The sequence below is a fragment of the Sturnira hondurensis genome, unplaced genomic scaffold (genome assembly GCF_014824575.4).
Source record: "Sturnira hondurensis isolate 20B ecotype Veracruz unplaced genomic scaffold, ASM1482457v3 Scaffold0004257, whole genome shotgun sequence".
Lineage (NCBI taxonomy): Eukaryota > Metazoa > Chordata > Mammalia > Chiroptera > Phyllostomidae > Sturnira > Sturnira hondurensis.
The window spans coordinates 1,486,221-1,506,752 of NW_028076888.1; the positions used below are offsets into that span (position 1 = coordinate 1,486,221).

Here is a 20,532-nt window from a genome sequence, read left to right on the forward strand (position 1 = left end):
ACACCAGCGTTGTTCCAAAGAGTGGGGAATTTTGTGAGCAGGCCTGGATGTCAGCCCTACCTCAGCCACATCCTGGTTGAGTGGCCTGGGGCGAGTCACTTACTTGCTGTGTGCCTCACTTTTCACATCTGATAAAGGCTGGTTGTGCAGCTAAATGAGACAGCGTGGGTAGAGCTGTACAGAGCTTGGCATTATTTTATTCTGGGTGTTGTTGTTGTCATTATCATTATCGATACAACAGTCTTTGGAAGGAATAAGAAATGAGGTTGAAAACTCTCTCCGACCAGGGGGAGCTCAGAACGTCAGAGTACAAAGACTCACTTTGCCGGTGGGGAAACTGGAGTCAGAGGGAACATTTAGGGGCCTGGAACAGCAGGAGCCAGGGCTCTGGGGTAAGGAGTCTGGGGTTCAGATCCAGACTCCACCATGAACGGCTATGTGGCCTCGAGGGTTCTGTCCCCTCTCTCAGGGTCTTGGTTTCCTCGTCTGCAGAAAATGTGGCTGATTACCAGCCCTGGCAAAGGTAAGAGCAGCGACACACCCTGCCCGCAGAGGCTCGGAGGGTGCCAAAAAGAGGTCTTCTCCCTCCTCCCCAGTGGGCTGACAGTTTGAGGCAGGTGGGGACCAGGACCCGCTTCTGGGCTCCCAGCTGAAGCACTTGCCAAGTTCAAGAACCTCAGCAGGACTAAGACTGGTGCTCCTATACCCCAACCTCTGGGGCAGCCGGGGAGAAGTTCTTTCCAACTGGGCAGCTGAGTCCAGGGACAGCACCATCTTTTTTCTTTTTAACTATAAAATGGCTTGGTGGCAGATTCAGCTCTGGGTAAGAGTTGGGGCTCAGGAGGAAGCCCCAGACAATCTCCTGAGCCCACTGTGAGCACAGTTGGGAAACAGACATGGAAACTGGTGGCCTTCCCTGGGGACCTGGCCTGCTGTGTTTGGAGGACAGGACCAGCCTCCCACTCAGAGCCCCAAATCTCCCTTTGGCAGCACACACATGCCTTTACCTCTTCCCAGTTGATACCAGCATTTAGAAACAGATCTGTGCTTTATTCAGACTAAAGTGTGGATGACTGATGGCAAAAAGTCTTTGCCTCTTAGTCCACAGCAAAAGCTAAAATAAAGTGAATGAGTGAGTGGATGTCAAAGGGTGCCGTCTGAGCCAGCAGCCAGTGTGTAGGATGTAAGGGGCGATCACTTCAGACCGCCAAAATCAGCCACTGAGTAACTTAGTGCCTTTGGAGGCAGAAATGAGAGGGAATCACAGTGGTTTGTGGCCCTCAGCACCAGTCCTGCTGGGGATTCTCCCACCTCTGCCAATAGGCCCAGTCACCCTGCCCTCTGAGAGACAGAGGAGATAGCCTGGAAGGGAGAAGAAAGGAAGAGGCAGGGCCCACCCTCCCCTGATAGCCATCTCAGCAGGGCACTCGCTGCAGGGCACTGGGCCTGTGCCAGCCATGCTGATGAGTCAGCCGCCTGCCTGGCACTGCTCCTGGGGGCTCTCCCAGTTGGGTGGGAGCTGCTCAGGGCCAGCGGAAGTCCAGCCAAGGGCCTGGTGTTATGGCAGGTGACGCTTTCTCCCCTCCTCCCCACAGCCCAACAAACAGAAGTGAAGGAGGCAGCCACTTGAAGAAATGCATGTTGACATTTATATTCATCGGAAAGGAGGTGACCAGTCACCCAGGACATTGTCAGAGGGGATATCAGGGTCCCCCAACAGCCCCGGCAGCAATTCTAGCACTTCCCACACTCAGTGCCACTTGAGAAGACTTGCGCCCCACTCTCCCCATCACTCTGCAATGCCCCCTCCCCTCTCTGTCCTGTCCCTGGGGAGTCCCAACCCCAGCCGCACACCCTCAGCCCCTGAAGATCTTCCTCCTCTTCTTGATGCAGTCTAGATTTCCTCCTGATTATGACCAGGGAGTGAGCAGCTAGACCAGGGGCTTGCAAATGGGGTTCCACAGAGCCTTCTGGAAGGGGAGGATTCAGGTACACTGCCCTCGTCGCCTTACACCAGAGCAGTTCCATTCTGATCAGTTTCCTAGGCTGGGTTTACACGGAAGCATCTCATTACTAAGTGTTCGAAGGCCCATCGAGTGGAACAGCAGCTAGTTCAATCTGGTCTCACCAGGGGCCACTGAAAACCCAGAAGGTGAAGGCTCCCACAAGCAGTGGGAGAAAGAGAACACGCCTGCTCCCTGCTGCCCGCACCTGTCTGGGGCAAGGGCTGCCTCTCACCCTGCACTGGCCAAGTCTGCCTGCCTGTGCACATCCCAGTGACCCCCCTCCCTGGGGCTGGACTACCAACCCCTGTGGCAGCTCCACCTTCCCTTCTGTGGGAGGGGACACAGGGCTGTCACGGGGGTTTGCTCACAAGGTGAAACCCAAGCTATACTCCAGGTCTCGAGTTGCTGAGAGAGACCAGGTGAGCCTTCCCCTCCCACTGCCTGCAGAAGGAAGGGGAATAATTACAGACTATTAAAGGAAATTAAACCTCACCTGCAGAGATAACCTAATGGCCCTCCACCCTCTTCTAACATCTGGGCCCCCACTCCCTGCCACATCTGGAACAGCCAGCTGCTTTCACATCCAGGGTCCGGAATCCAAGGCCCAGGAGCCCTAAGACGCAGAAGCCAGGCCCCAGCCTCCTCTGCCATCCTGGCGTCCCTGCTCCTGCTGGGCCCTCCTTCCTTCGCTGTCTTCCCTTTGGCTTTGTAGCCTTTTGGAGCCGGAAGTAGTCAGCACTCCTAATTAGAGGCTTCCCAAACAGATAACAAGCACCCTTCTGAGGACAGAGTCGGGTATTAAAGGGATTTTGTGGCTTTTTTTTTCTTTTCAAAGCAGTCCCTCTGAAGCTGGGTTCCCCTGTCCTTTTTTACCCATGTAAACATGGCTGAGGGTGCTGGGGGGGTCACAGCCTGGGGGTGCCCTGCAGGAGAAGGTAGACGAGGAAAGAAGGAGCCTCGGGGGCCCCCTTCCTGGTCTTACGAGAGCCACAGGTGGCTCTGGTGTGAGGCACCAGGGCCCTCACACAAGAGCCCAGGCTCCCTGGGTCCCATTCCTGGCACAAACGCAAAGGGCCTGCCAGGACAGAAGGGAAGCCATCCCGAGGGTCCACGCGTGACTTTGGACATGCCAGAGCTGTTGGTCTTCTGCAGAACCTCCAGGGGTTGTGGACGGAGAGGAGGAGAGGAAAGAATGAGGCTGGACCTTCTTGGGCTGCGTAGGCCACTCCAGAGGTGAGGCTGTGTGGTGTCTATCCTTGTGTCCCAGTGCCCACAGTGGCCAGCACGTTTGCAGGCACTTGGGGAGGTGCCCAAGCCTCCCCCAAGAGGATGAAGGCCAGGAAGAGGTTCCTTGCTCTCACTCTGGCGGAGTTCCCGACAGGTGGGCAAAGAGGACGCCAGGGAGGGGACAGGCTCAGGGCACCATGTGCCACCACTTGAAGGAGAAGGGCTGCCTGCGCACGTTGGTCCCGCAGTGCACCTCCCCGAGCAGCTTGTGGTAGGACAAGAAGTCGTCGATGAAGGTGCAGTGGAGGCCCAGCGGCTCCAGCAGGGCCCGCACCTTCTCCTCCAGGCAGCAGCGGCCGTGGATGATGGGCCCGAAGGGCTTGGGGATGCCCAGGTGCTTGCCCAGCACCACCATGTTGACCTGCAGGACAGAGAAGGCAAGAGGGAGAAGGCCTGGCTGGCTTGGGACACTCTACACATGTGGGCTCCTTCTGGCCTGTGGCTCAGGTGGACCCATCCCCAGGGCCTGTCCGTCCCTGGCCCACATCCCTGGGCCACCAGGGCTGGGGCTGATTCAAGAACACAGGTCTATGACAGCAAAGAAGAAATAGAGTCATGGTTGGAAGAGAGGGTTAACGGCTGGCAGGGCTGTCCATAACACACAGGAAATTTATATGAATTAGACACTCTAACACTTTCTTCCATCTATCAGAAAGTTGTCCTAACAACTTGGTTAGAACAAGATTTTACCATCATCTGTCAAAAACCTGTATGACAAACACACACGGTTTACAAGGGCCACAGTGTGATGGCCCTTGCTGGGGCAGTGAGCTTGGCTTGCTCAGCTGTACCCCGAAGCCCTAATATCATCACCATTTATTGAGCAACTACTATGGGCCAGATGTATCGCCATTGAACCTCGAGGCCTTCCTCTGAGGCTGTGATGTGGATGGGTTAGGTAACATGATCAAGGTTACACAGTCAGAGAAAGCAGAGACTAAAACTTGGCTTGGGTCTAACTCACATCAAAATTCATACTCTTTATCCTCTGCCGGAATATGGAACTTTCGCAGCCTGGGGCTCAGGGGTTGGAACGAGGGACCAGGGGTTTTATTCCCAGTGGCATCTCTGCTTCCTTCTCTGGGGCCGTGGCTCAGGACCCTAGAGCCAGGGAGGGGAAGTCTCCCCAGGGCAGGGCATAAAGGTTTCTCAGGGGAGAGCTCAGCCCCAGACTGACAGTCAGAGGAGCTGCCCTGGGTGTTTAAGGGGACATTCTGGACCCGCTGTCTGGAAGGTAGCACTGGGTCATCTCGGCGTGGTGGGGGCACTGCCCGGGCCTCTGTGACTTCTGTAAGCCCTATCCCCTCACTCTTAAGTCCACCCTGCAGAGCCATCTAGGCTGCGACCAACACGAGGCTGGAGGGTCTTGGGGGGTCAGTCCCATGGCCTTGGCCCTGAACTACCAAGTTGCTCACCAATACGCCAGAACATGCTGGGTTACGATGGGGCAACAGAAAGTCTAAGGGCAGGGGGAAGAGCCAGGAGCCTGGTACAGGGCCAGGCCAGGTGGGTTTCCTCTTGGATGAGGACTCAGGAGACCGGAGGCTGGCCCACTTGCTCACTGGGGACCTCAGGTCGAGTCACCCACTCTTCTTAAGAGCCTCAGTTCCCCCTATCTGACAAATGAGGGGGCTGACTGAGCATTTCCTAAGGACCCTTCCAGTGTGGACAGTCTGGGATGCTTCAGCAGGGCCTGGACTGAGACTGGGAGGTTCCCACAGAGGGAGGTGGTTTGGGGAGCAAGCTTCCAGCGGGTGTGAGCAATGCCACAGCCAGAGGAGGGCTGACCAAGGTCATGGGTTCCCACTCAGGCCTTGCCAGCAACCCTCAGCCAGAGCTGGTCGCCCCTTAGAACTTCACTGTCCAGTACGGCAGCCGCTAGCCACATGTGAGTGCTAAAATTGAAGAAAAGTAAAAATTCTGTTGGTCAGCCTCGTTGCAAGTGTTCAGCAGCCACATGTGGCTCAGGGGCTCCCGTGTCATATTGTGCAAACACAGAACATTTCTGTCATCCCAGAAAGTTCCAACAGCACTGCCCCAGAGGAGTGGTTCTGGATGAGGGGCGACTTTGCCCCTGGCTGTGACAACAAGGCGGGTACTGCTGGCATCTAGTGGGTAGGGGACAGGGATCCCTACATCCTTTCCCAAGGGAATAATGGGCGCCTTGGCCAGGACCGTGCCAAGAGTATCGCTCAGGCCCCTCCCAGGGGCCACGGTGGTGAGCTCACAATCTGCTCATTGGCTTGTCAGCTGCCTGGGTTAATGACAGCCAGAGAAGTGGCCACCGCCTGCCCCACCTGCCCGACTCAGGAGCCCCAGAAATGGAAGCCCGAAACATATGGAACAAACCACGCTTCCCTTTCTATTTGGGAGGAAACGATGCCCTTAGCTGCGCAGGCTGCCCTGTGCGCTGCGGGTGTTTAACAGCATCCCTACACTCCACCCACTGTACGCTGGGAGAACTCCCCTCATTGTGGCAATCCAGTTGCCCCCAGGGGACAGAATGGCCTGAGGTTGAGAACCACTGATGGTCTGTATTTGCACAGGAAGCCCATACACACTGAGGAGGTGTACAAGCCGCCCTGGCCTCTGTGCCTCTGACCTTGTACACTATACAGCGAGCATTTCTTCTCTGGACACCCAGCTGACTCCCCACCAGGACCCTGCGAGGTCCGGCAACTAGAAAGAATGCCCACGCCCTCACCATGTTGGGGAAGAAGGCTTCTGCGTAGGGGCCCTGCCGGTAGAAAAGCTGGGGGATGTCCACGATGTCCCGCTCCGTCAGGCCCAGCTCCCGCTTCAGCACCTCCCGGTTCCAGTCGATGCAGCTCTGCGGGGAGTGAGTGAGGACCTGAGGCTTGCTGAGTGCCCACTGTGCACAGCCTCTGTGCCCATTAGCTCCTTTGATCTTTGTGCCACTGCTACCCCCAGACGGGGAAACTGAGGCTCAAGTAACCTGCCCGAGGGCACAGAGCTAGGAAATGGTGGAGCTGGGGTTTGGACCTGCATTCTGGCTCCACAAGTCTGTGCTCCTACACCACACTGTCCCGGCCACAGCGAGGCCTAGGCTCCAGCCCATCTCGGCAGTTCGGGAGAAGGTGGGGAGGAGCAAGGAGCTCCCTTCACCAGGCATGTGACAGGCATTAGCCCTGCCCATTCCTGAGACCCCAGTCCACCCATTCTCTCCCCTAGATCTTCTTGACTCCCCCCAACTCCAACTCCCCAGGCAGGGCTCCATCTCTCTCACCTCACCAGGCTTCCCCAGGAAGGGCAGGGCAAGAGCCCCCTCCTCACATTGGCTTGGCTCTGTCTCTTCCATCAGACTGTGGGTAACCAACTTACAGGTCTTAGCGGCCCCCAGCACAGTCAAAGGCTCAGGGCTGAACCCCTCACACCCACCCCAGCTATTCTCCCTGGAGGGTGGGGGACCCCCCAAGAGCAGGCAGCGAGCCTGTGCCTTACCTGTACATGGAGACTGTCTCTCTGGAGGCGTCTGTCTGCCAGCATTTCATTAATGCTTCTCTTCACCTGGTGCTCTACCCCTGCAAGAGAAAGAGACAAGACAGTACCTGGCTCAGGGAGAACTGCCTGGGGCCAACTCGGGCCTGGGGCTGCATAATCCAGGCCAGGATTTCCCCACACCTCAGTGCCAGGGTCTGAAGCAAGGATACAGAAAGCCAGAGATCAGAAACCCTGAAGGAACCAAGCTCTGGCTGCAGGTAAGTCCTGGGGATGGATTATAGACCCCTTGGGAAGGGACTGGGCACAGGACCTGTTAATTTCAGTACAGCTACCATTATTGGACACCCACCTTGCTCCAGGCCCCCCACTAAATGTATTATTAACCTTTAAGCCAATGCCAGGCAGGGTTAATTATCACCCCCCAATTCAGAGAAGAAACTGAGGCCCCAAGAAGTTCAGAACCCACCTGTCAGTCATGTCACAACCAGCAAATGGCAAGGCCAGGATTTGAACCCTGGTCTATCCAGGCTACAGGCTACCCCACATGCCTTACAATGCTCATCCCTCAGGTGAGAGAGAGCACTGAGGTCTGTGGTGGGGAAGGGGAAGGTGCTCAAGGGAGCCAACCAGGCCCTGGGAGGGTCTGTCAGATCCCACAGGAAGGACCATAGAGGGGCCCTGACCACCCATCTGGCTTCTGGGCCCTCTTCTCCTGAGTCCCTAGCCCCACTGCTCCCCGCCCCCCGCCCCGCATAGCCCCAGGAAAGCCATTTCTCTCTGTATCTCAGTCTCTTCCATTGTGAAGAGAGACGAGGAGAGGGGCATGGAAGATTCAAAGGAGCCAGAACAGAAAGCGCCCGAAGCAGACTGGCACGTGGGCGTGCTCACTGCTTCCTGTTTTTCCCTCTCCTGGGGTGTGGCCAGGAACCGCCCACCTGATGGAGGAGGTCACTCCCTTGCCACTGCCTGGGGCAGATCACCATTCTCTGGGCTCTCCTTTCCTGGCCCAAGAAAGAAAGAGCCCTCATCCTTAGCTCCCATGTTGGGGAGTCAGGAGGATTTGTGACTTTGGGCTCTGAGCTCAGAGATCTGCTGACCAAGGGCCTGTGAATGGGGCACAGTCAGGAAGGGCATCAGCGGTACGCAGGGCTGGCAATGAGAGGGCAGCGTCCACGCAGGGGCCTGGGTCATTGGTGCTCACCGTCAAACTGGGCTGCCTCCCCGTGGCCCTCCTCTTTCTTCTCTCGGAACAGTTTAAGGCAAACGTTGGGGCTCGCCAGGAGCAGCCGGAAGCCCTGGCACAGGGGGAGGAAGAGTAGCTCAGTGCACAGGTTCCCCCTCGATGCAGGAGACCCCAAACTCAGGAGAGGCTGGAGTTCAGGGACCAGGCCACGCATGGGGTGTCCCTCTGCACATCACACTTGCCCACCGGCCACAAAGAACTCTCAGCACCAAGCCCCCCACCCAGCTCTCCACGCTGGTCCACGCCTCCAGGCCTTTGTCCATGGCCCCCTCCATGCCTGGAGACCCTTCTCCACTTCGTTCCTGTGGAACTCAGCCTCCCCTCCCAGGCTGCTGGCACCCTGGGGGCTGTGCCCTCCCTGCCCACACTGCAAGGCAGTGGAGCTGCATGGGTGACATATTGGGCCAGAGCCCTCCGTTTGAATCTTAACCCTACCAGTTAATTGCCTTTCTGAGCCTGTGTTGCTTCCTCACCTGCAAATGGGGCCAATGATAATAGTACCCACCTCATGTGGATTGAATAAATTAAAGCATGTACACATAGTAGGTGCTCAGTAAATGTTACTAATCATTATCAGTGACATTTCACCCGGGTCTTGGCTGGAATCAGAGGTGTGGATCAGAGGAAACACCCGGTAAGTGTGAGAGTGAGTGAACAAGTACCCTCCGGACCTGAACCCTGACCTCCTCCAAGAAGCCCTCCAAGATGAATGCACGCTGGCCCCAAGGGTGCTCTGACTCTGAGCTCACTGTGGATACAGGTATTGAGTTGGTTCCAAGCAGCTTTTCCCTGTTTTATCTCATCCGGTCAGGCAAGGGCAGAGATGGCTCAGGCAGGAGGGGGGCACACCTTTTGGTCGGAGGTGGGCACAAAGCTCAGGAACTCGTCCACATGGCCCACGGCGAGCCAGTCCGAGTAGAGCTCCACGGGCGCCTGCACCTGCTGTGCCTTCAGGAAGTCAAACACCACCTTGGCCATTCGCCGCCCACCTGACCTGTCAGGGGAGGGAGAGAGCGGCTGTCAGCTCATGGTGGCCTGTGGGCATGGGGGTCAGATTCAGGGCCCCGAAGTCTCCCATGTCATAGAGCTTTTGAAGGTGTAGTGCCTCTGAGGATGTAGAGTCTGCACTTTGACGAGCATCTTAGCTGATTCACGTGCAAGAGAACCACTGCCCTGTTCAGTCTGTGGTTCTTGAAATGAAGTCAGAGCAAGTTCAAACCACCCTTCGTTAGCAGAGCAAGAGGCGGAGGGAGGGGCTGAGGTGGCCTAGAATAGGGGACAGGGGGCAGGGGAGCAGGGGCTGGAGTCCCAGAGCTGTGAGGAAGGAGACATTGCCCAAAGCCGCCTGTGCATGCAGGGACTCTGGTGGGGCCTCAGGCAAAGACCATGTCCCTATGTCACAGGTGAGGCAGCTGAGGACTGAAAGATTCAGAGGGGTGACTTGTCCCAAGTCAGAACAATAGATTATAGTTGGGCACTTTCTAACTTTCCTTGGCACACATAACCATATGCAAACATACGCATAGAGGTGTTTTTCAACACGTTTCACCAAAAAAAAAGGAGGAATCACATTCCTTGCCCTCCCTTGTCAGTTTAAGGACGTGTGGGTGAATTCCCCCAGCCTGCACCCAATCTGGCGAGTCTACCTCAAACAGAACACAGTCCAGCCTCTCCCAGGCTCCTCCTCTGCCAGCACCTGGCCGGAGGCTCCTCCCTCACCTAAATAATCCCAGTGGCTTGTCCCTTTCCCCATTCTCTCTGTGTTCACCCTGGTTTCTCTGCAGTCTAACCAGGGGGAGGCTTTTAAATACGTCAGATCACATCCCTCCTATGGACAAAACCCTCACTCCATTCCCATCACACTAACTGTAAAATGCAAAGTCTTCACGAGGACCTGCATGGCCCCACCAAGCCCAACGACCACCCCCCATGCCCACCACTCTCCTTTTTCTTCACTCAATTCCAGCCTTGCAGGCCTCCTGCTATCCCTCAGACATTCCAGGTACATTTCTGCCTCAGGGCCTTTGCACATGCTGTTCTTGTAACTAAGAGTGGCTGTCCATGCCCCCATGGCTTAGTCCCTCACTTTTTCTCAAGCTTAACTCAAACATTACCTTCTTCCACTATGAGGCATTTGAAATTGCAACAATCCCTCAACCCCCTCACCAGCTTTATTTTGGTCTACACTATATGGTAGGTACCACTTGGCACACTTTATGTTTTGTTTATTGTCGGGCATCTCACTAGGATGCAAGCTCCAAGATGACTAGGATTTTCCTCTATAGCCACTCAGTACCTCTTACATAATAGTTGCTCAAAAAACATTAGTGGATGATATTAATTCTTCGGAAGAGCTACGTGAGAGGCCATGGTCTATATAACTCAAATATGCCATAGACAAAGACTAGAAGGAAGACCCAAAAAGCAGAGACACATGGCAATACTGCTCTGGTTTGGGGACTGGGATAGTAGAAAATAATTTTTTTGTATTTCTGTTATTTTAACACAGTGCCAGCAATTTCTAAAGATTTCTTAAAACACAGTGAGATGGTGGAAGAGAGTTAGACTTTAGAAATTGTTTAGGAGCAGAAAGTGGCAGGAATCAGAGATGAACGAGGTTGAGGAGGGGCAGCGTGCCTCTGGATGGTCTGAAACCCTCGCTCCCAGGCTCCACCACCGCCCAGAGGACTTCAGCCCTGGGAGGCCTCAGCCCTGGTCTCTGCGTTACATTAAATCCACCACCAGGAGGCAGAATTGCACAAAGGTCGTTGTAAATGTGAGTGCAGAGCTAGGAGAACCCAAGATGCAGAGGATGGATGGGGCTTTCGCTGAGAGCACCGTGTGCCTGCCCAAGGCTCCTCATGATAACTATCCTGTCTAATTCTCATGATGACCTATGATATACACATACATAGCAGGCTCTGGCCATGATCTGAACTCCGACCTGCAAAGCTCTCGGACCTCATCCCCCAATCCACTCCTTGCTCATTCTGTTCAGACCCACAGGCCTCCCTGCTGTCCTCTGTCTCCTGCCTCAGGGCCTTTGCACTGGCTGTTTCCACTCCCTTACACATTCCCCCCCTACACCCCAAATAGCCACATCTGTAACCCTTTCATTTCCTTCAAGGCTTTGATTGAATGTCAACTTCTCACCAAGGCTTTCTTTACCTAACATGCTAGACTATTTCCTTACTTATTACGTTCTCTCACCATCTGTCCCTCCCTGCTGGAATATACATGGATTGTCTGTTTTGTTCCCTGCTGCGGCCAGAAGCCAAGACAGGAACGCAGGACAGAAGCCTGGTGTTACATTTTAGTTTGGGGCCCAAAGAGGAGAACTGGATTCCGACAGTACCTCTGCTGGAGTGGGGGCACAGCCCCCTGGAGACCTCACACCATCCTAGCTGAGGTCCTCACTCTGAGTCCACAAGCCTCCAGACATGTCTTTCAGCCCCAGCACTGGGTCCCAGACCTGGCCTGTCAGAGGTCTCAACGACTGTTTATCAAAGTGGTAAGCAAATGCATGAGTGAGCACATTCGCTGCACTCTTCTGAGCCTCAACTTCCTCCTCTGTAAAATGGGGATAACAATCCGCCCAACCTCATGGGGGTGTTGTCAGAATTTAATGAGGAAAGCTGGGTAAAGTGTTATGTTCGTGGCAGGTAAGTGATCAATAATTTTTGTCCAGTGAGTTCCAACCTCCTTCCAAGCAGACCCACTGCTATGGGGAGAGCTAGACAATGCCTAAGTATTCGGAAGCGGTTAACGGGAATCCTTTCTCCCTGGTAATGCCAGTGACCTAGCTAGGACCGGGACTTTTAATAGGCCTATTTTACAGTTGAGGTAACTGAGGCATGGAGCATTAAAACAAATAACTCATTAATTGAATCATGTATCCCAGGTACCTTCAACAGTGCCTAGCACATAGTAGGCATGCATTAAATCATTTTGAACGAATTAATCAAGCACCTACTATGTGCCAGGCACTCCAGTAAACACCAGTTATCTGATGCACCCAAAATCACATCACTAGTAAGGGGCAGAGCCCAGATTCGAACCCAGGTGCATCTGATCCCAAAGCCTGTGCCTCTTCTTTCCAGGTTCCTCCACAAAGTAGAACAACCACCTGAAGGCTCTGAGGCCCTTCTGCCCTGGTGTCCTAACCAGCCGCTCACTCACCTGCGGCCCATGCAAACCCCTGGCCCTTTCAAGCTTTGCTAGGACAGCAGATGTGTTGGCCTCCTTCAGGAAGAGGGTAACAGAGCTACTCCTCCCTCTGCAGCGGATCGCGTATCTCCTCCCCCACTCTTCTGATTTTTCTAAAGATGCTGGAGATTTGGCTTTTTATGCGGGGCCTCTTCCTATGCACATATACATAGTTAAATTAAGCTCGAGTTTTCCCCTAAGATTCTGTGACCTTCCAAATCGACGATTCTAGGACTCCGAGTCTGTGATTCTAAGATTTCACGCAGGAAGCTAAGCCACTTCTCAGACTAGAGCATCCTGAGGGAGTGGCAGGGTGGATGCTGCAATGGGCGTCCTGTGCCCTCCGCCACCCTCCCGCCCTGGCCTCTCACTTGGGGAAGCTGCTGCCAATGAGGATCCGGCCCAGGGGGTACTCCTTGCCGCCCACCGTCACCGGTGGGCTGACGTCCAGGTTGCCGAAGGAGTCAAGGCCAGAGGCGCCAGCGAGCGGGATTTCCTTGGTTACATATCCGAAGTCAGGACCCTAGGGGAGGACCAGCAAGACCCCGCCCCCAAGAAGGAGGGGTCAATTAGAATTGGAAGAGAGAAGAACAACTTCTGTTCACCTTTCACAGACCCCCCAACAGCAGAACGGTAACAAGAAAACCCCCAAGTGTTTGGGAAGCAGGCAACGCCCTTCTGGAAAACCCACAGGTCACAGACAAGATTAAAGTGGAAATTAGACAGTACTTTGAACTGAGAGGCAGTGAAAATGCAACACAGTAAAACTCGCTCAGGGCTAGTGGGACCGTACTGGCAGGGACTGCTTAGCTCTCCACACATGTGTTAGGAGAGAAAACACTGAAAACCTGAGCTTCCATTTCCAGCTAGCAAAAAAAAAAGCCAAACAAACAAAAAAACAGTAAATTAAACCCAAGAAAGTAGAAGACAGGAAATGGTAAAGAGGGAGAATTCATGAAAAATGCCCCGGCCAGGTCAACTCCTTGAGGCCCAGCCTGCAGAGCTCATTGTCCCTTCACTGGGGTTGTCTGGGGCCGTGGGAGCATGGGGGTCAGTAAACAGGCAGAGACCCGAGCTTTAGGATGGGTCTAGCTTAGCCCAGCAGATAAGCGCAGGGGTGATGCAGGCAGCCTCGCTGGTTTTTCATCCTGCCGCCTCCCCTACCGAGCTGTGGCCTTGGGCAAGTAATTTAACGTCTCTGAGTCTCAGTGAAGAGGGACTTTAGCTGTGTTTCGTGGATTAAATGAGTAACCTTGTAAAGCTGGGACAGTGCCTGAAACTCAGTACACAGTCGTGAGAGCTGCAGTAGTGTGAGGAAAAAGCTCATGCCCTGCAGCACACAGTAGGTGTTCAGAAAACCTGTTACCCTGGCTCATAAAAGCAAGAGCCTTGGGGACCTCCCCAGGGCTGACCCCTCTGTCGACCCCCCTGGGGCGGGGAGAAAGTCCCCCAAAGTAGACTTTGCTAGCCAGCCCCTTCCAGAACATGGGGAGATTTGCATGTCATTTGCATATTAACCCAAACCTCCTACTGACACCCCATTTGCCACAGCCCACCACCTGTGTTCTTTTGCCCCCTAAAAGACTGGGACCAGGCAAAACTGACTGGGGTCCTATAGAAGAAGCCACCCAGGGCTTTCCCACTCTGCCCTTGGCCACATACCAAGACCCTTTTATAGAAGTCCTTCAGCCCTCTGTCTCGGGGGGAGTCAAAGACCACTGGGAAGGACTTGTGAGGCGCCTCCACGTAGCCAAATTCTATCTCGTCCTGGGAAGGGAGACAAAAAGACAGGGGTGTCCTCCTCGGCATGGATTTTCAGGACAAGGTGACCCCTGCAGCCCTGGGGCAGGGTGGGGGCAGCAGATTTTCCCCAGAATCTAGAGGCTGAGGGAACTGAGGTGGAGGTGAGGTCTCTCCGACCCCAGCTGGGAAAGTACTCTGGGACCAGGGCATTTGGGGGGCAGCAGGAGAGACTGGGGTGATGCAGGCAGTGGGGGAGCGTCCCCTAACCTGACACACCCCCACCCTGAGTCCTGGAGCCCAGGTGGCCTGGCTTTTCTAGAGGTGGTTAGGAACCTGGCGGGCCCCTTTCCCAAAGCCAGGTGAGGGGCAGGGCTCAGGCTTTCTGGGCCACCGCACTCTCCCAGCATCTGCTCCGGCACCCACCTGCATCCAGCGGTCATTGTGATTCTCAATCCAAGGGCAGGTGATCATCTTGCAGTTGGCTTTCAACACCAGGTCAGACAATTTCCTCAAAAATTTCTCATTCGAGCCATGAGGGTCTATCACACTGCAAAACCCAGGGAGCGGGGAGGGTGAGCACGGCCTCTGACCACGGGGCTAGGAGGCAGGGGTGGCCTTGACCTAATCTGTGCCAGGCTGTGTGACCCCAGGAGGTGGGGATTCAAACACAGTCCATGCCTTAGAGAGGCTTACAGGCTATGACAGAGCCAGATAGTGTCCCTGGATGACATCAGGTGTTAGGTGCAAGTCGGGGCCGGGGGGGCCGGGGGGCGGGGGGGGGGCGGGCAATCCACTGGCTACAGATCCCAGAGGTGGGGCATTGAAGCCACCAGACACAGCCAAGGAGGAAGTGACTCGAGGACTAGGCCTCACTGGTTAGGGTAGAAGTCGCCCTTCTAGTCCCATTCCACCCGACTGACCTATACAAAGGAGTCAGCGTGGGGTGGGTGAGCACAGGGCAAGAAAGAGTTCTCTCTTGAACACCGGCACAGAGTGGGACCCAGGGAGGCACAGCAAACCTGGTCGGCCACACCCTTTCCTGCCTTTTGTCTTGTGTCCCCAGCCAGCTGCGACCCTTTCCCCTGATCTGACCTCTGATGCAGGGGCCTGGAGTGGCCTGGCCAGTCCAGGCTCACTAGCTGTCAAGGGGCCTGACAGGAATTCTGGGAAATGGCAGAAGGCTGGGGACCTGGGATGGGCCAGGGCTCTCAGGGAACCCTAAGTCTGGGTTCCCACGTTCTTCTGCAGACCCAGAAGCACACCCACATCAGGGCAAGGCCAGGGGTCCCCCAGCTACTGGAAGCCTGAACAAGGCCTGGGCTTGTTGACTCGACTCAACCCCAAATGTTCCGGGCCTGCTGCAGGCAGGATAGAGCGGAGAAAGAGGGAGTGGAGGGTGAGTCAGAGACCTCAGCTGGGGCCTCAGCTGCCGAGGGCAAATGGGGCCTCAGTGAACCTACACGGTCTGAGTGAGGGGTCACCCACAGAACAGCATTCTGGTCCCATCTCCGAGGTTCCAGAGATAGTGGGAGAGTTGTAGGAGGGGCGAGGCCTCACCTACACACATACAGCTCCAGGGGGGGCTGGGTGTTGGGGGTCATGATCCAGGGGGCCACGCGGAAGACCACAGTATCCGTGAAGATGAGTACCTGGAGCAGGGTCTGGGAGGAGGGGGAACGAGGACTCAGTGGGCCCTGCAAGGAGCCCCAATCAGACTTCAAGATCCTCCCGCCCTTAGCAGGACGTCCTGGGATCTCCAAACTGGCCCTCCAAGCCCCGAAGCCCCTACCCCAGCCCAGTGCTGCACACACCGCATTGTCCACCAAGTTGACGCTGAGAGAGACCAGCCCCGAGAAATCAGCATCGGGGAAGGCGAGCCCCTCCACGTAGAAGCTGATCTTCCGCTCCCCTGGCTGCCGCTCAACTTCGTAGAACAGATGCTGGGGGCCCAGCACCTGCTTGTAGTTTGAGAGGGAATTCCCGCCTAAGGGAACCAGAGTCAGCACTGGGGCACAGTGCTGGGGTGTGGGGCTGTGAGGGCCGGAGGGAGGACCAGGGGCGGAGCCTCCTCTGCGGCAGGTCTACGTAGGCTCCTCCCCAGCTCTGCCACACACAAGCTGTGTGACCTTGGCTCAGTGACTCAGCCCCTCTGAGCCCCAGTTCCCCATCTGTAAAACAGGCTAACATTGTATTTCTCAGGAGGTCAGTATGAGCTTTAAACCAGGGAAGGAGATAAAAGCAGCTGGTACAAGAGGTGGAAACAATGCAAATGCCCATCAGCAGATGAATGGATAAACAAATTGTAACAACACCATGCCGTGGACTATCATTCATTCATAAAAAGGGATGAAGAGCTCGTAGATGCTACATGGAAGACCCTGGAAATAGTGTGCTAAGTGGCAGAAGCCAGACACGAAAGGCCACGTATTGTTTGATTCCATGCATAGGAGCTGTTTAGAATAAGCAAATCCACAGAGACGGAAAGCAGGCTGGTGGTTGCCAGGGTGAGGGGAATAGGGAGGGGCTGGGACTGAGTACAGGGCTCTATTTCGGGGAGTGAAGAAAACGTGCTAACGCTGGGGAGAGGCAGTGGTTGTGCAACACTGAGAACGTGTTCACTTCCACCGAACTGTTTGCTTTAAAATGGCTAACTCTGTGTTATGTGAATTTCACTTCCATTTTAAAAACATGAACAGTGAAATTGAGTTTAAAAATATATAGAAGTTCAGCCCGCCTTCTATTCTCCCCTGACGGATGGCTGGGCTGGGAAATGTCGCCACGGCGGTCTGTTCACAGCAAGAGAGGCTGTCAGTTCAGTCACTGAGACTTCGCTCCTGTTCTGGTGTCACGGGGTTCCCAGGCCAGGTCCCTGCCTGAACTTCCACCACGGATACATTTGGAGGAATGTTCTGGTTCCTGCCAGGCTCACTTGGCCAGAACAACAAGTTCTGGGTCCATTCGACCAGAGGTGGGTGGAAGGGGCAGGAGAGGCGTCTTGCTGTTTATTCACATGAGGAAGGACACCTGAGGGTTAAGCACTGGTATTTTCTTTAAGCCACAGACTTCGGTTAATGAAATCTCTGGGAGAGCCGAGTTCTCAGGGCGGGCCTAGGCCCCAGCTTTGCTAGTTCCTGCCGCACCTCGCCCCGCCGGGACAGTGATAGTCTGGGTGTCGCGGGCTCACCACACACTGAGCAGCCAGAGGAGGGAGGAGACGGGTGCAGGGGACCAAGAAGGGGCTTTGTCCCTCAAGAGACCTGGTTTAAGTGCCTGCTCCACCCACAAAGGGCTGTGTGACCTCATGACGGTGAATTCACACATCTGAGCCTCAGTTTGCCCCTCTGTAAAAGGGGACTAGTTATCAAACCTCCTTCCTGGGCAGTTTGTCGTGTCCAGAGGGAGTGGCTGTTTGTGAGCTGTAGTGAGAGTTATGAGCAGTGCTGGGAGGAGGGGAAAGGTGTGGACGGGAGGAGGAGGAAGAGTGTGGGAAGCAGAGGCTGGAGCTGGGCAGGAAGAGGCCCCACCAGGCCACTCACCCCGAGCACAGAAGACCCCCACTCTTCTGGAATCAGAAAACGGCATTTTCATGACCAGCTTGTGGTTGTCAAAGAGCTTGTCCGGGCCGTCGCAGGTCAGCACCATTGGGGACATGTCCTTCAGGTCTGAAGAGAGCACCACCCTTGAGACAGCCCTCCATCCCCCCCCAACAGGCTCCCCGCCACCCCCCACAGCCCTTCAACACCCTACACCATCACCCTGGACAAGGCCACACGTCCCTCTGCCACTTACCATCCAGTGACGTCAGCCGGATGCTGGCAAGGTCGAGCCCGCTGGACCTGGGACTATCCCTGTCACAATTCACCAGCAGGATAGCCCCATAGCCCTCGGGGCCCCAGCGCCAGGTTTTCTGGTATAAAATAAGAGACTTTGGGGTCAATGGCACCCAGGGGGCTCTGGGAAGGGGCTCTGGGTGAGGTTAAGGCTGGTGGCTTTGTTTGCTTGGAGGCTTTTGGATCCTGGGTTAGCTTAGAGGTGTACAGAGGGCTCGTGGATTTGGGGACTGAGCTCCAGGTCTGGACACAGAGTGGGGGGAGGGGGACGGGTGCGACAAACAACTGCACTACAGCAGACAGCGGCCCCACCAGCCACAGCCGCCACACTCAGAAACGGCCTTCACCAGCCTGCTGAGCTTTGGCCCTGACCTTACTGGGAGTGCAGAACCCCAGGAGACCCTGCTCATCCCAGCACTGTCCTGGGACCTGACCCCCACAGTCGCCCAGTTCTGCCAGGAGGTCTGAGCCCAGGCGGGACCGATGGCTGGAGTCGACGTGCCTCTAACTTCATGCCCACCGGACCCCATGATGCAGGGCTCGCTTTCCCATTTCACAGAAGAGGGGAAGAAGGCTGTGGGAAGTGAGCCCCAGGTCCCCCAAATGCAGGTCTGGGGGACTGTACAGGATCACTGCCAGCCTCTGTGGCCCTCTTCTTCGCCCCTCTGGGCAGATGCTGTCCCGCACCAGCCCCAGACGTGACTCATACCATGGCACCACTGGCCACCTCGTCCAAGCACCATGTGTGGTGAGCAACCCACTGGGCAACCCATGCAGCCCAGCCCCACCTGGTCCACAGGGCCCTGCAGCCCAGCCAGCCTCTGTGGGGTCTTTCTCTCAAACTACATCTTCCATATACTCCCTGTGGGGTAGTGTCTGGAGCCCACCCCGTCCTCCTACTCCCTCTTCAGGGCCTAATGGGCGGTGCACCCGCCTCCTCTAATAGAAGCCTCGTCTTCCCCCGCCTTCATTTGGTCACTGAACACCCTTCTATGAACTACCTACCATGTTTGGGGCTCCGAATACAGCCTAGGAAATAGAAGGGGCATCAAGCAAAAGAACAAGTCCCAATTCCAAAGTGGCATAAGAGAGACCCAGAGAGGGTGAGCTCTTTTCTGGAAGTCACACAGCAGGTCCATTCCCCCGGTGTAAGTTAACTCCTGCCTACGCCGGTCTACTGGCCCTCAAACGGGTTTCCTACCCTGCTGGACACCACTGACCCCGGGAATTCATCGCCCTTCTGGAAGGAGGGCCACCCCACCCCAGGCGCATCCTCAGGTGCGCCCGTCAACCCTGCTGTTGTCTTCGGCAGCCAGGAAAGTCTCACCTTGTCGCCTCGGCTTCTCTGTACCTTGTTCTGGCGGCCTATGTCCACATCGAGGGAGATGTCTGGAAAGGGACAGGGAGGATCGCCAGGGGCTCACCCAGCCCCATCTTCACAGCCACTGCCTCCGGGTGGAGGAAAGCGTTGCCCCTGCCCAGGCCGGTGAGAACCAGCAAGCCCTGTTCTGGGAGGCCCTTGCGGCTGCCCCATGGAATTCTGGGTGTTAGAGGGACCCATGTCTCTAGATCGGGAATGGCTTGCTCACCTACTACACTTGCTGAATTGCTAGCCCTCAGGGGCCCTGAATCTGGTGGTTGGGGGCTAGGCCTGAGGCTCTGGGCCATGGCTGCCCAGGGCTCAGGCTGAAGGAGCACGTGGCTGTTCAAGGTTCGGTGCTGGATCTTGGGGTTCCGGTGCATGGGACAGCTGGGACTCCAGATGAAAGGGGCTCATGGTGGGTCTAGCTGTGGACACGTGGGCAGCGCAGTTTCTAGATTCCCGCAGCCCCAAGTATTGCTGGGTCTTCTCCCCTGAGGATGTCACCCTCCTCCATGGCGGAAGAAGCTGGCCGTGGGCTCGCACTCGGCTCCCCTAAGACCTTCACCAGCCAACACGGAGGACAGCAGGGATTTACAGAGGGCCAGGAGGTGGTACGTACCGACGCCCGTGAGGTAGAGCTCGCTGTGGCCCAGGGCACCGTCCTCGCCCTGCCCGAAGTAGGAGACCTTCACCTGCGGGGACATGGTCAGCTCTAAGATAGCATGGCCACCCCTCCAGAGATGGCAGTGGCCAGGGAATGGGGGTGACTCACACCTCCCAACAGCCCTGCTTAGAGGACGGGAGGGCATGGGGATCCCCAGGCCCTCCCTGGGCTAAAGGCCCGTGTTTCTCAGGCCCCAGGCTTGGGTTCCGTGCTGCTTTCTCCAGCTAGAGAGGCTGTGGGTACCTCCCTGGCTCCCCAGGCTGCGCTGAGAAGCAAGGAGGGCTGGGCAGGGTGGGGCAGGTCACGGAGGGAGCCGCTGGCCCCCTGGGACTCATGGGGGATGTCAGGGAGCAGGAACGGCTATCGCCATCGACTTAGGCAAGTTACTCAAGGCCTCTGTTTCTTCACCTGTAAAATGGGAGCAATGGCCTCCACCCCATCATACCAGCTAGTAGTCATGAGCTCTTCTGATGGTCCAGCTCCCACACCAAGTGTTCTACCCAGGTCCCCCAGAATGGCCCCAGCAGACGAGGCCTGTTCATAATGAGGCCACTCTGGGCCCCGCCTACAGGCCCATAGCTAGTAAGCAGAGGAGGTAAGATTTGAACCCATGGCAGGCTCCAGGGCCTCTGCTCTCAAAGGCTGCACAGTCCCTGCTTTATCCTGTCCCACTGGTGGGTCACCAGGTATGTGGTGGGTGGCCAGGGGCAAATGAGGAGGTATCATCT

General features: G+C 55.9%; 1 protein-coding gene across 1 annotated transcript in view; it reads right to left on the reverse strand.

Moving 5' to 3' along the window:
- Positions 1–788: 788 nt before the first annotated feature.
- PADI1 (peptidyl arginine deiminase 1) overlaps positions 789–20,532 on the reverse strand; it is a 28,632-nt gene continuing 8,888 nt past the window's right edge. Inside the window, exons 3-16 of the mRNA XM_037045092.1 lie at positions 19,760–19,832; positions 19,105–19,166; positions 17,737–17,854; positions 17,484–17,609; positions 15,759–15,931; positions 15,505–15,608; positions 14,371–14,494; positions 13,867–13,971; positions 12,576–12,727; positions 8,848–8,992; positions 7,957–8,050; positions 6,756–6,835; positions 5,998–6,123; positions 789–3,654 (exon numbers count right to left, since the gene is read on the reverse strand). Coding sequence (XP_036900987.1) covers positions 3,421–3,654; positions 5,998–6,123; positions 6,756–6,835; positions 7,957–8,050; positions 8,848–8,992; positions 12,576–12,727; positions 13,867–13,971; positions 14,371–14,494; positions 15,505–15,608; positions 15,759–15,931; positions 17,484–17,609; positions 17,737–17,854; positions 19,105–19,166; positions 19,760–19,832 — 1,716 coding nt within the window. The 3' untranslated portion in view covers positions 789–3,420. The remainder of the gene's footprint in view (positions 3,655–5,997; positions 6,124–6,755; positions 6,836–7,956; positions 8,051–8,847; positions 8,993–12,575; positions 12,728–13,866; positions 13,972–14,370; positions 14,495–15,504; positions 15,609–15,758; positions 15,932–17,483; positions 17,610–17,736; positions 17,855–19,104; positions 19,167–19,759; positions 19,833–20,532) is intronic.